This window comes from Ornithorhynchus anatinus, chromosome 19 (assembly GCF_004115215.2).
Source record: "Ornithorhynchus anatinus isolate Pmale09 chromosome 19, mOrnAna1.pri.v4, whole genome shotgun sequence".
Taxonomy (NCBI): Eukaryota; Metazoa; Chordata; class Mammalia; order Monotremata; family Ornithorhynchidae; genus Ornithorhynchus; species Ornithorhynchus anatinus.
In genome coordinates, this window is record NC_041746.1 from 19,428,536 (window position 1) to 19,441,543 (window position 13,008).

Sequence of the window (13,008 nt, forward strand, 5' to 3'; positions counted from 1 at the left end):
TTGTAGTGGTGATGGCTTAGTAGGCTTAGTCACCTACACTCTTACCTGGTACCTTTTATTGGTGTCTATTAAAGTAAAACAATTTCAGCAATATAGATGAGTTTTAGAAAAGAACGTAAATTCCCTCCCACTTAATGAATTGCTAGGACTGTAAAATCACTTGTCACCAAAGATATTAAGTCTGAAAAAGGTCAAGAATCACTGTTCTATAAAGCCCTCCTTTCCCTAAAGCATAGTCCCTAACAACTATTTCAGTTTTTAAAGTTTTTAGCCAGTGATACACCTTTTTATTGCTCATTTAAAAACTCTTTGGAAAGAAGAATGATAATTGAGGGTTTTGGTTTTTTATATATATGTACTACGTAACCAAGCAAGTGGATTTCTAAAATTAATCAACCTACGACCACAGAATGTGAGGTGGTACTTAGGGGAACGCAAAAGGAGGTAGTAAAAAGCTATGCTTTTCATCATCTTCTTTTGTAATTACTGGGGAAAAAAATGGCACAAGAAAAAGAAGTTGGCCAGATATCGTACAATATCCACCACTAGAAAGCAGGCAATTTTTATCTGTGTGAGGTCACAAACACATTTTCTCAAGTTTCTCAAGTTAAATACAATGTGTGAAGTGATTACAATAGGGCTGTATTTACTTATAAATACACAAATGCAAGATACAATATTTTATGACATCAAATAACATCTGAAGACATAAGGTATACTTAATACATGTTCTGCACCGAGTAAATGCTCAATACCATTGACTGATCTATCGAGGATCTCTTGCTATGTGTCTCCCCACTACTCAGATCTGTACATAGCTAACAAAGCCACTTGACATGATCAACTGAAAGCTACACACACAGATCCTACGGGGGGCGTTCACAAAGTTCATTACTGATCACGTTTGAATTCCATCGGTGGGTCGTCACATAGGAATGATTTTAGGATCTTGGGTTCCTACTGAAGTCTCAGAGGAAGGACTCTCAAGCAGAGAGCCAGAATCGTGTTTCCCCAGTTCATAATTCAAGCCCGAGTTCTTGTTTGTGACATTCTCCTCCTCCCCCAGTTCCAGTGGTTTGTCTTGGGCTTGAACTGCTATTTCATCATCTTCCTTTTGCTGAACAAAATTACAGATCATTTTGGGTCTATAGGAGAAGTCGCTGTCCTTGATCCGTAACCATTCCACACCTCCTGCTCCAGAAGAAAAAAAAAAAGATCAAAAGTGTGAGGAAAAAGAGGAATGAGTTATTAAGAATAAGGCACTTAGAAGCCACCTAATTCATAAAAATGTTTTGCGGTATTCCAGCATTTACCCCATCCTAAAGAGATGAGACTATTCTGGGTTTAAAAATCTCCAGAGATTTCACCATTATTACAGCCGCATCTAAAGCTGTCTGGTGCTCTTTGATCGTGTACAACGCTGCATTTTGCCATGCAGGCCTTTGGGCTTCTCTCTCCTCACCTGAATGCTTATTGTGGTCCAACATGACCTCAACGAGCCAAAACCAACCCTAACTTGGTTGGCTGCTCAGTAAGAATGTCGCTGGGACAGGAGATATGGGGCCTAGCAGATGGAGCATGGGCCTGGGAGTCAGAAGCACCTGGGTTCTAATCCCAGCTTTGTCACGTCTGCTGAATGACCGTGGGCAGGTTACTTTGCTTCTCTGTGCCTCAGTTACTTCATCTGTAAAATGGGGAGTAAGACTGAGGCCCACATGGGACACCGACTGTGTCCAACCCCATTTGCTTCTGTCGATCCCAGCACGTAGTACGGTGCCTGACACATAGTAAGCACTTAAATATCACCAATAAACCTCCAGCCTTATCTGATAGACAACCTGGTAATTTTTGGTTTTTACTCTTTTCAAATTGTTAGGATAAACTCAAAAGGTCGGTGAAAAATCCAAATAACCTTTATTTTAAAGGTCATCAATTAGCAATAGAACGAGCACAGCTGAACTCATTTTTGCTTAGGCACTGAGATCAAATGATTTTTAAATATTTTCAAAACTTAATTATAATAATAATAATGATGGGATTTGTTAAGCGCTATGTCAAGCCCTACTCTAAGTACTAGAGTAGATACAAGATAATCAGGTTGGATACAGTTCCTGTCCCACATGAGGCTCACAATCTTAATTCTCATTTTACAGATGAGGTGATTGAGACACAGAAGAAGTGAAGTGACTTGCCCAAGGTCACACAGCAGACAACTGGCAGAGCTCGGCTGGGATTAGAACTGGGTCCTTCTGCCTTTCAGACCATGATCAGGATTTACAGGACCATGATCTACTAGGCCACGCTAAAACTAGATAATGGAGGAATCTGCTGCAAATGAAATGTCATTTTGGATTTTCTAAGTTGCTATCTTATTCATTCATTCAATAGTATTTATTGAGCGCTTACTATGTGCAGAGCACTGTACTAAGCGCTTGGAATGTACAAATCAGCAACAGATAGAGATAGTCCCTGCCCACTGACGGGCTTACAGTCTAATCGGGGGAGACAGACAAAAACAATAGCAATAAATAGAATCAAGGGGATGAACATCTCATTAAAACAATAGCAATAAATAGAATCAAGGTGATGTACATCTCATTAACAAAATAAATAGGGTAATGAAAATATATACAGTTGAGCGGACGAGCACAGTGCTGAGGGGAAGGGAGAGGGGGAGGGGCAGAGGGAAAAGAGGAGCTCAGTCTGGGAAGGCCTCTTGGAGGAGGTGAGCTTTAAGTAGGGTTTTGAAGAGGGGAAGAGAATTAGTTTGGCAGAGGTGAGGAGGGAGGGCGTTCCAGGACAGCGGGAGGACGTGGCCCAGGGGTCGACGGCAGGATAGGCGAGAACACGGGACGGTGAGGAGGTGGGTGGCAGCGGAGTGTGTGGGGTGGGCATTAGAAAGACATAAGGGAGGAGAGGTAGGAGGGGGCAAGGTGATGGAGAGTCTTGACGCCTAGAGTGAGAAATTTTTGTTTCGTGCGGAGATTTATAGGCAATCTTACTCTCTTTACACTCAGAAAAACACTTCTGGTACTAGCCCATTAAAAAAAGAGGCGAAAAGTTGGATGGCAAAAAAAGACATGAGCCAACAACAAAATGCATGTCAAGGTATGATTTTTTGTTGCTGTTGACAGTGAATGGTCTGGCAAGGTTTCAGTGTGCAGAAGAACAGATGGTCTGGCAGGGAGCCAGAGGCAGATAGAGGAAGTAAATGGGGCCCGAACAGGCTCTCCAGGAGATCCGGGAAGCGGGGAAAGTGACAGTTTGATGATGCATCAGGACTCATACAGCATATGTGCACACATGCCGTTTGGAAAATAGAGGGTGCATTACGGTAAGAGAAAGACATGGTAAAGATAAAGCAAGACTTCTACAAAGATACAAACAGGGCTGAAATTTGTTTTGTGGAATTATCTTCCTCTCTTCAAAAGTTCCTTTAGTGGGGACCACAGGTTCTCTCCACAGCAGGAGAGGAGCACCCACCTACTATATTTCTGTTAAAACTTTCAACCCCCAAGTCTGATCCTCCCCACAAAGGTACACTGCCATAGATGCCCACTCCCTGGGCTAGCGGGAGGGGGGCAGGGTGGACATTAGAGAAGCAGCATGACTTGGTGGTAAGGATGCGGGCTTGGGAGTCAGAGGTCATGGGTTCTAATCCCAGCTCCTGGGCAAGTCACTTAACTTCTCTGTACCTCAGTTCCCTCAACTGTAAAATGGGGATTAAGACTGTGAGCTCCACATGGGACAACCTGATTAACTTGTATCTACCCCAGCACTTAGAACAGTGCTTGGCACATAGTAAGCGCTTAACAAATACCAAGATTATTATTATCATCATCCCCTTCATTTTTCCAAGCAGGCCTCTCAGTTTTGCTCACCTCAGATCTCTGATAAGAGTTTCCAAGGAGGTCTAGAAATGCTCAAATTTGTGGTTCTCTAGCCTGCTAGCTCTCTGAGGTTTGTCCCCATCCCCCCCAAATCCCTACCTCCTTGCCATCTTTATGATCAAAATGAAAAGTTTGCATCAAAGAACTCAACACACATTATACATATTAATACGGTAGTTTTGACTGAGATGATAAATTCCTTTAAGGCATAGATCAAATCCCAATTAATTCTTTGTATTTTTCCGCTAAAATCTAAGAATATTTTGTTGTTGATGGATTCAATATTTGAACTTGGATCTAGCCCTTGTCAAAACACCTATTTTTAGATAACCAATTACACTCACCTATGCTTTCCTCTCCTTCCTTCTTATCAGTCAGAAGTGTTCTCGTCATGCTTAGCTTCTTCATCGTATGACATTTATACTTCAGCTGCGTTTTACGGTTGCCTTCTGAATCAACTAAAGACGACACAAAAACAGCCCCATAATTAGTATAGTTTTCAAATGGCCTGGTAGAAGGTTGGGAGATTTATCTAAACCTTTCTAAATCCTGTTCATCATCATCATCATTAGTATTTCCTGAAAGCCTACTGTCCGCTAGGAAGCGGACAATAAAAGTGGAAGACAGGGTCCCTGTCTCGGTGGAGATTTCATTCATTCATTCAATCGTATTTAATGAGCACTTACTGTGTGCAGAGAACTGTACTAAGCGCTTGGAAAGTACAATTTGGCAACAGAGAGAGACAATCCCTAGCCAACAACGGGTTCACAGTCTAGAAGGAGGGAGACAGACAACAAAACAAAACAAGTACAGTCTAATGGAGGCACTTAATCAAATGGAGTTCAGACCAAGACTTCTCCACCACTTACCTTGTTCTGCATTTTCTTCAAACATAACACAGGTACCAAGAGTGTCTGCAGAGAGAGTTGAGGACAACTTGTTGAGTAATTAGAGAGGCTCTTCTTCGAAGGTGAAAAATGCAAAGATGTGTCATCCTGGTGATCCTCTCCTACCTTCATATTCTCCAGCAAAGACATATCTGTCCACTTGTAAAATAGGTCTTTCTGTGTCTATTCCCTACAAAGAATCATATCTGGTTAGAACAATATCTGGATAGAAAGAAACATGACCAACGGACATCTTCAGTGCCGCAGAATTACTAGCATTTTCCTCCACTTTAGCTAAAAAAATAAGCATCGTAACTTATTCAAAGAAGAGTGAATACACATTTAGATTTTTTACTTAATACAGAGGGCATTCCACACTTAAGGTTCACAATAGTATGTAGTGCTCTTAATATTATTAGATGAGGTAAATAGCAAAGTAAATTTGCCTCTAATATTAGGAAAGAAAAGGGAAAGAAGATATTTACCCAAAAGATCACAGGGATCTTGAGGGATTCCTGCCTCCAGCTAGCTGGCTGAATCACCCTAGATTGTTGAGAATCCACCCTGTCAGTCAGTCATATTTACTGAGTGCTTACTGTGTGCAGAGGCGGTAGTGAGCACTTGGGAGAGTACAATATAAGAGATACATTCCCAGCCCACAATGAGCTTACAGTCTAGAGGGGGAGGCAGACATTAATAGAAATAAATTACAGGGCATTCCAAGCCAGAGACAGGACATGGGCGAGGGGCTGACAGTGAGATCAAGGTACTGTGAGAAGGTTAGCATTAAGAGGAGTGAAATGGGCAGGCTGGGTTGTAGTAGGAGAGTAGTGAGGTAAGTTAAAAGGGGGCACGGTGACTGAGTGCTTTAAAGCCAATGGTGAGGAGTTTCTGTTTGATGCAGAGGTGGATGGGTAACCACTGCAGCTTCAGTTCTGCTATTTGAGGCGGAAAAGGATAAATGGTTGGATAAATGGTAACAATTTGAATGGAGAGGTAAGAGCGGATTTTAGTGATGTTGTGAAGGTGGGGCCGACAGGATTTGGTGGTGGACTGAATATGTGGGTTGAATGAGAGAGAGGAGTCAAGGATAATGCCAAGGTTAAGGGCTTGTGAGACAGGAAGGATGGTGGTGTCTTCACCAGTGATGGGAAAGTGAGGGGGTGGACAGAGTTTGAGTAGAAGATAGGGAGTTTTGTTTTAGACATGTTAAGTTTGAGGTGATGGGAGGATCCCCAGGTAGAGATGTCTTAAAGGTATGAGGATTGTGAGACTGCAGAGAGAGAGGAAGATCAGGGCTGGAGATGTAGATTTGGGTATCATCTGGTTAGAGGTGGGAGTTGAAGCCATGGGAGTGAATGAGTTCTCCGAGGGAGTGGGTGTAGACGGAGAATAGAAGGGGACCCCAGAACGGAACCTTGAGGGACACACAAAGTTAGGCGTTGGGAGGCAGAGGAGGAGCCCGCAAAAGACTGAAGTCCTTGCTTTTTGAAGACTTGCAGTTTAGAAGATTCTTCAACTCCACTTAATTCATTCCAGTATTTTTCCTATTGGTAGTTCCTCCTTATATCTAATTTCAATTTCTTGTGGTACAATTTAATTCCTTTTCTCCACTTCCAATGAGAAGGCAAGGGAGCAACTGGTCTCTTTATATATAAGATTTTTCCCCTCACTCTTCTCTTTTGATGGATAATCATTCATTCATTCATTCAATAGTATTTATTGGGCACTTACTATGTGCAAGGGAGCAACTGGTCTCTTTATATATAAGATTTTTCCCCTCACTCTTCTCTTTTGATGGATAATCATTCATTCATTCATTCAATAGTATTTATTGAGCACTTACTATGTGCAGAGCACTGTACTAAGCGCTTGGAATGTACAAATCGGTAACAGACAGAGACAGTCCCTGCCCTTTAATGGGCTTAGTCTAATCGGGGGAGACAGACACACAAGAACAATAGCAATACATAGAATCAAGGGGATGAACATCTCATTAACAAAATAAATAGAGTAAAGAAAATATATACAGTTGAGTGGACGAGTACAGTGCTGAGGGGATGGGAAGGGAGAGGGGGAGGAGCAAAGGGAAAGAGGGGAAAAGAGGGCTTAGCTGAGGAGAGGTGAAGGTGGGGGTAAACGGGGAGCACAGGGAGCAGAGGGAAAAGGGGAGCTCAGTCTGGGAAGGCCTCTTGGAGGAGGTGAACTTTAAGTAGGGTTTTGAAGAGGGGAAGAAAATTAGTTTGGCGGAGGTGAGGAGGGAGGGCGTTCCAGGATCGTGGGAGGACGTGGCCCAGGGGTCGACAGCGGGACAGGCAAGAACGGGGGACGGTGAGGAGGTGGGCAGCAGAGGAGCGGAGCGTGCAGGGTGGGCAGTAGAAAGAGAGAAGAGAGGAGAGATAGGAGGGGGCAAGGTGATGGAGAGCCTTGAAGCCTAGAGTGAGAAGTTTTTGTTCTGTGTGGAGGTTGACAGGCAACCACTGGTGGTTTTTAAGAAGGGGAGTGACATGCCCAGAGCATTTCTGCAGGAAGATGAGCCGGGTAGCGGAGTGAAGAATAAACTGGAGCGGGGAGAGAGAGAAGGAAGGGAGATCAGAGAGAAGGCTGACAGAGTAATCTTGCCGGGATATTACGAGAGCCTGTAAAAGTAAGATAGCCATTTGGGTGGAGAGGAAAGGGCGGATCTTGGCAATATTATAAAGGTTAGACCGGCAGGTCTTGGTGACAGATCGGATGTGTGGGGTGAACGAGAGAGCCAAGACAAAGATGACACTGAGGTTGCGGGCCCGAGAGACGGGAAGGATGGTCGTACCATCCACGGTGATAGGGAAGTCAGGAAGAGGACCAGGCTTGGGAGGGAAGTTGAGGAGCTCAGTTTTGGCCATGTTGAGTTTTAGGTGGCGGGCAGACATCCAGGTAGAGACGTCTTGGAGGCGGGAGGAGATACGAGCCTGAAGGGAAGGGGAGAGGACAGGGGCAGAGAGGTAGATCTGTGTGTCATCTGCATAGAGATGATAGTTGAAGCCGTGAGAGCGGATGAGTTCACCGAGGGAGTGAGTGTATATGGAGAACAGAAGAGGGCCAAGAACTGACCCTTGAGGAACTCCAACAGTTAAAGGATGGGAGGGGGAGGAGGCGCCAGCGAAGGAGACCGAGAATGATCGGCCAGATAGATGAGAGGAGAACCGGGAGAGGACGGAGTTCGTGAAGCCAAGGTGAGATGAGGTGTGGAGGAGGAGGGGATGGTTGACAGTGTCAAAGGCAGCGGAGAGGTCGAGGAGGATTAGAATGGAGTAGGAGCCATTGGATTTGGCAAGAAGGAGGTCATGGGTGACCTTAGAGAGAGCAGTCTCGGTAGAGTGGAGGGGATGGAAGCCAGATCGGAGGGGGTCTAGGAGAGAATTCGGAGGGGGTCTAGGAGAAAATGGGAGTTAATTCTAAGCAGCGAGTGTAGACGACTCATTCTAGGATCTTGGAAAGGACGGGTAGTAGGGAGATAGTGCAATAACTGGAAGGGGAAGTGGGGTTGAGAGAGGGTTTTTTTAGGATGGGGGAGACATGGGCATGTTTGAAGGCAGAGGGGAAGAAGCCATCTTCAGCCCCTCATTCATTTCCAATGTTCTCCACAGAATTCTCTCTAATTTTATTAGATGTCTTAAGATTGTGATGCTCAGGACTGGACTTAGGAGTTAGCCTTTGGAAGTCTCTACCCTAGTTTTTCCACTTTCTCTTTCTCATTCTATTTAGCATTTGTAGCAAGTACAATTTTTGTTTGTTAGTACCTGGGTGCTATTAAATTCCATTTGAAATGTGGTACTTAATATTTTTGATGATGAAAAGAACAAATAAGTTCTACATACTTATTAAACACACATCTAATTTCACAAGTGACTCCTGAATTTAAAGTAATCCGCCAAACTGGAAGAATAATTAAAAGTCTACAGAATTCAAAAGAGCAGTACAGCTTCCCAAAAAGCTCAACAATATCTAGTTATGGGCAAAAATGGCCAACAAAAACCATTATGGATTATACAGGACCAACAAACTGAACAAACCAGTAAGGGAGACTAGCAAGCATGATACATACTATGAATATGGCATAAAGACTTTGTCAGGATACTCACCAAAATCTTGCAATTTTTTTCACATTTTGTTAGAAAATCTGAATCAATAATTCCCGACAGTTCCACCATGACCAACTGCTCCTGAACAACAAAAAAGTATAAAATAGAGCATCATTTTAAACAACTTTGGTGCCAAAGATATTTACCATCAGTCAATAGTATTTATTGAGTGCTTACTCCTTGCAGAGTTCAGTAGGAATACCAGGCAAGAGCCCTAACCTCATTGAGCTGCCATATAGCATGGGAGACCGATGCTAAAATACATCCCGGGTAGGGGAAACAACCAACTGCAGAGATGTCCATAAAGACTGTGGAGAGAAGGGATTGGGTGAGTAACTAAGTGCTTAAGGGGGTAAGAACTCAAAGCATATCGATGTTGCAACAGAGAGGGAAATGGGGAAGAGATGAGAGATTAATCAGGAAAGATATGGAAATGTAATTTTAGTAGGTTTATGAAGATGGGGAGGGCAATGATCTGATGGATGTGAATGGCTTGCGAGAAAGAGGCCCATTCTTAACAAATCAAATCCTACCTCAAACAAGGGGATCTTACAGTAATTTTCATTCAACTGACAATTATCACTTAATTCGAAAAATTCAATGATTGCTCTTGGTAATAATTTATGACCTCTTAAGTGAACCACCTAGGTTTTTATCTGGTTGACTCTCATTACACACATCCTAACAAATCTACCCCATGGTCATTCTTGCCTGCTGCCCTGGTTTCTTAAAAAGGAGGACCACAGCAGATGCTTCAGATAAAGGGAAAAGCAAACTCCAAGTAATCAGTGGTATTTATTGGGCCCTTACTGTGTGCAGAACACTGTACTAAGTGCTTCGGCGACTGCAATACAACAGAGTTACCATTAACTAATGTGACGGCCACTTAATTCTGCAGATGTAGGCATGGTGAGAAAAGAGTGCAATGGTGAGGACAGTGATATTTACTCTAGACAGAGCACAATCCAACCAAGTTGGTAAACACATTCCCTGCCCACAATGAGTTTACAGTCTGGAGGATACCACCATGATAATAATAATGCAACTCTGAAGTTGAACAGCACTTCGATTTATTTTTTTTAATCTTGCACCTTAATAACTGGATAAAAGATAAAGGGGTCCACTGGAAGGAGAGGAACTTGGCAGATGGGTGTCCCAACAGCAGTCCCACGAGTTTTCGATATGGGCCAGTCTTCATTGTGGGGTCACCCTCAACCCAGGTCCTAGTATTCCTCATAAAATTAGGGTGAGGTGGGGAAGGGCAGGTACTGCTTGTCTTGTTTCCTTCCCTGCGCACTGTCAAACCAAATCCTGTCCCAAACAAGAGGGTCTTTCTGTGATTTTCGAGCAGTTATCGAGGACCGTTTATAGCACGGGGCAGAGCAGCGCCTGGGTCTGCCCCAGCTCTGCCCTGCCCACCCGCTGGAGGGAGCAAATAACGGGAGGTGGAAATGGGGGGGGGGGCAACAGAAATGGGGGGGGCGCGGCGCGAGCCGGGGCGGAGGTGAGAGAGAGGCCACCAGGGGCCACGGTGCCTCATTTTCCATGGTGTAGTGGGATAGGGCTAGGGCCTGGGAGTCAGAAGGTCATGGGTTCTAATCCCAGCTCCACCACTTGTCTTCTATGTGACCTCGCTTCAACTACCACCTCTATGCGGACGATACCCAAATCTACATTTCCTCCCCTGATCTCTCTCCCTCTCTCCAGGCCCGTATCTCCTCTTGCCTTCACGTCATCTCTACTTGGATGTCCTTCCATCACCTCAAATTTAACATGCCCAAGACTGAGCTCCTTACCTTCCCATCCAAATCCCATCCTCTCCGGGTCTTTCCCATCACTGTAGACGACACCACCATCCTTCCCATCTCACAGGCCCATAACCTTGGCGTCATCCATGACTCTTCTCTCTCATTCAACCCTCACATTCAATCTGTCACCAAATCCTGTCAGTCCCACCTTCACAACAATGCTAAAATCTGCCTTTCCTCCCCTTCCAAATTGATACCATGTAGCCCGCCTAGATTACTGCATCGGCCTCCTTGCTGACGAGCCTCTCCCCACTTCACGCCTCTGCCCAGGTCATCTTTCTGCTGCTGTGTCAATCCAGTTACTTATCCTAGCCCGCCTTGACTACTGCATCAGCCTCCTTGCTGGCCTCCCAGCCTCCTGCCACTCCCCACTTCAATCTATACTTCACTCCTCGGCCCTGATCATCTCTTTTCAAAAACGTTCCGGGCACGTCATCCCCTCCTCCTCCAAAATCTCCAGTGGTGGCCTATCCACCTTTGTATCAAACAAGAACTTTTCACCCTTGACTTCAAAGCTCTCCATCACTTTAACCCCTCTTACCTCAACTTCCTTCCCTCCTCCCATATCCCAGTCCTCTGGCTTTGCCCCTGTCGTGCTGCTGACCTTCTCCCCAGGCCTCCATCCCACCTGTCTCCCTGCCGATCCCCGTCCTGCCCTCCCTCCTCAAATGCCACAGACGATGACTCTCCCACCTCTTCAAAGCCTTACCCAAAGCCCCCCTCCTCCAAGAGGCCTTCCCTGACTCGGCCCCCCTTTTCCTCATCTCCCACTCCCTTCTTCGCCGCCCCGACTCTCTCCCTTTTCTCTCCCCTACCCCCAGCGTTTATGTCCATATCTGTCATTGTGTTTTTTGCATTGATGTCTCTCTCTCCCTCCCACCCGAGAGTGAGCTCGTCATGGGCAGGGTTCGTCACTGTTTATTGTTGTATTGTTCTTTCCCCAGCGCTCGGCAGAGTGCTCAGCACCCAGTAGGCGCCCAATAAATACGACTGAATGAACGACCTCTATGCCTCAGTTCGATCATCTGTAAAACGGGGGTTGAGGCTGTGAGCCCCACGTGGGACGGGGGCCTGCGTCCAACCCGATTTGCTTGGATCCACCCCTGTGCTTAATAATAACAATAATGTTGGTATTTGTTAAGCGCTTACTATGTGCAGAGCACTGTTCTGAGCGCTGGGGTAGACACAGGGTAATCAGGTGGTCCCAGGTGGGGCTCACAGTTATTCCCCATTTTACAGATGACGTAACTGAGGCACAGAGAAGTGAAGTGACTTGCCCACAGTCGCACAGCTGACAAGTGGCACAGCTGGGATTCGAACTCATGACCCCTGACTCCAAAGCCCGTGCTCTTTCCACTGAGCCACGCTGCTTGATGTTGGTATTTAAGCCCTTACTATGTGCAAAGCACTGTTCTAAGCGCTGGGGGCGGATACAAGGTGATCAGGTCGAACCTCGTGGGGCCCCCTGCCTTCATCCCCATTTTACAGATGAGGTCCCTGAGGCCCAGAGAAGTGACTTGCCCCAAGCCGCCCAGCTGTGCCCGGCACATAGTAAGCGCTGAAGGAATGCCAGTATCATTCAGATGATCATTTCCGACAGCAGGGTCGATGAATCGGCCTCAGCGGTCAGAGCAGTGCTCGGCACATAGTGAGCCCTTCAGAAATACCATCGTTATTACCAACTCGTCCCGGGACGGTGGCCACCTCTCCCCCGCCCGCACCTGTCCCCTGCGCCGCCCGCTTACCTCCTCCTCCTCGTCGTCGTCGTCGTTGTCGTCGTGGTGGTGGTGGTGGTGGTGGTTGTCCGGGTCCGTCGTTGCGAGCCCCGGCCCGGCCTGTCCTGCCGCCGAAGCCGCCGAAGCCGCCATGGCTCCGCGACCGCCTTCGTCCTCCTCTGCCCGCCTCACGTGCGCAGCGTCTGACGTCACGACGTGCCCTTGGGGGCGGGGCTGCGCGCGAGCCCCCGCCTCCTTCCGGTGCGGCCCTTCCTTCAGCCCACCCCGGCGGCCATTGTGGGGCCCCCTTCTCCTCGGCAGTGGCCTTCGAGGCGCCCGCGGACACCTCTGCTCTCTTCCAACGCATAGCACAGTGCTTTGCACACAGGAAACCCCCCCCCCCAAAGCTACCATTGACTGCAATACAGAAACAAGGCGGGCTTGGGCAGGTGGGGCGGGAGGAGGAAGTGGGGGGAAGAAGCTCTGATTTGGGTGTGAAAGGCCTATTTCTTCACACGGTCATTTTCTCAATCGGGTTTAATAAGGTATGACTAGAAAGAGGGGGATTTAGTAGGCCCGAGTGA

At 46.3% G+C, this 13,008-nt stretch overlaps 1 protein-coding gene across 1 annotated transcript; it reads right to left on the minus strand.

Moving 5' to 3' along the window:
* Positions 1-12,604, minus strand: GTF3C6 (general transcription factor IIIC subunit 6). The gene is made up of 6 exons (XM_029047697.2): positions 12,455-12,604; positions 8,902-8,982; positions 4,904-4,967; positions 4,760-4,804; positions 4,235-4,348; positions 1-1,191 (listed from the first exon to the last, which is right to left on the minus strand). Exons 1-6 carry the CDS (start codon positions 12,575-12,577, stop codon positions 926-928), a joined length of 693 nt encoding a protein of 230 aa, XP_028903530.1. The 5' UTR covers positions 12,578-12,604; the 3' UTR covers positions 1-925.
* Positions 12,605-13,008: the final 404 nt, after the last annotated feature.

Coding starts and splice junctions, on each gene's coding strand:
- GTF3C6 (XM_029047697.2), bottom strand. CDS start 12,577: ATGGCGGCTTCGGCGGCTTCGGCGGCAGGACAGGCCGGGCCGGGGCTC. Junction 4,968..8,901: donor AAAAAAATTGCAAGATTTTG/GTGAGTATCCTG, acceptor GATTCTTTGTAG/GGAATAGACACAGAAAGACC. Junction 4,349..4,759: donor TGAAGAAAATGCAGAACAAG/GTAAGTGGTGGA, acceptor TGTCGTCTTTAG/TTGATTCAGAAGGCAACCGT.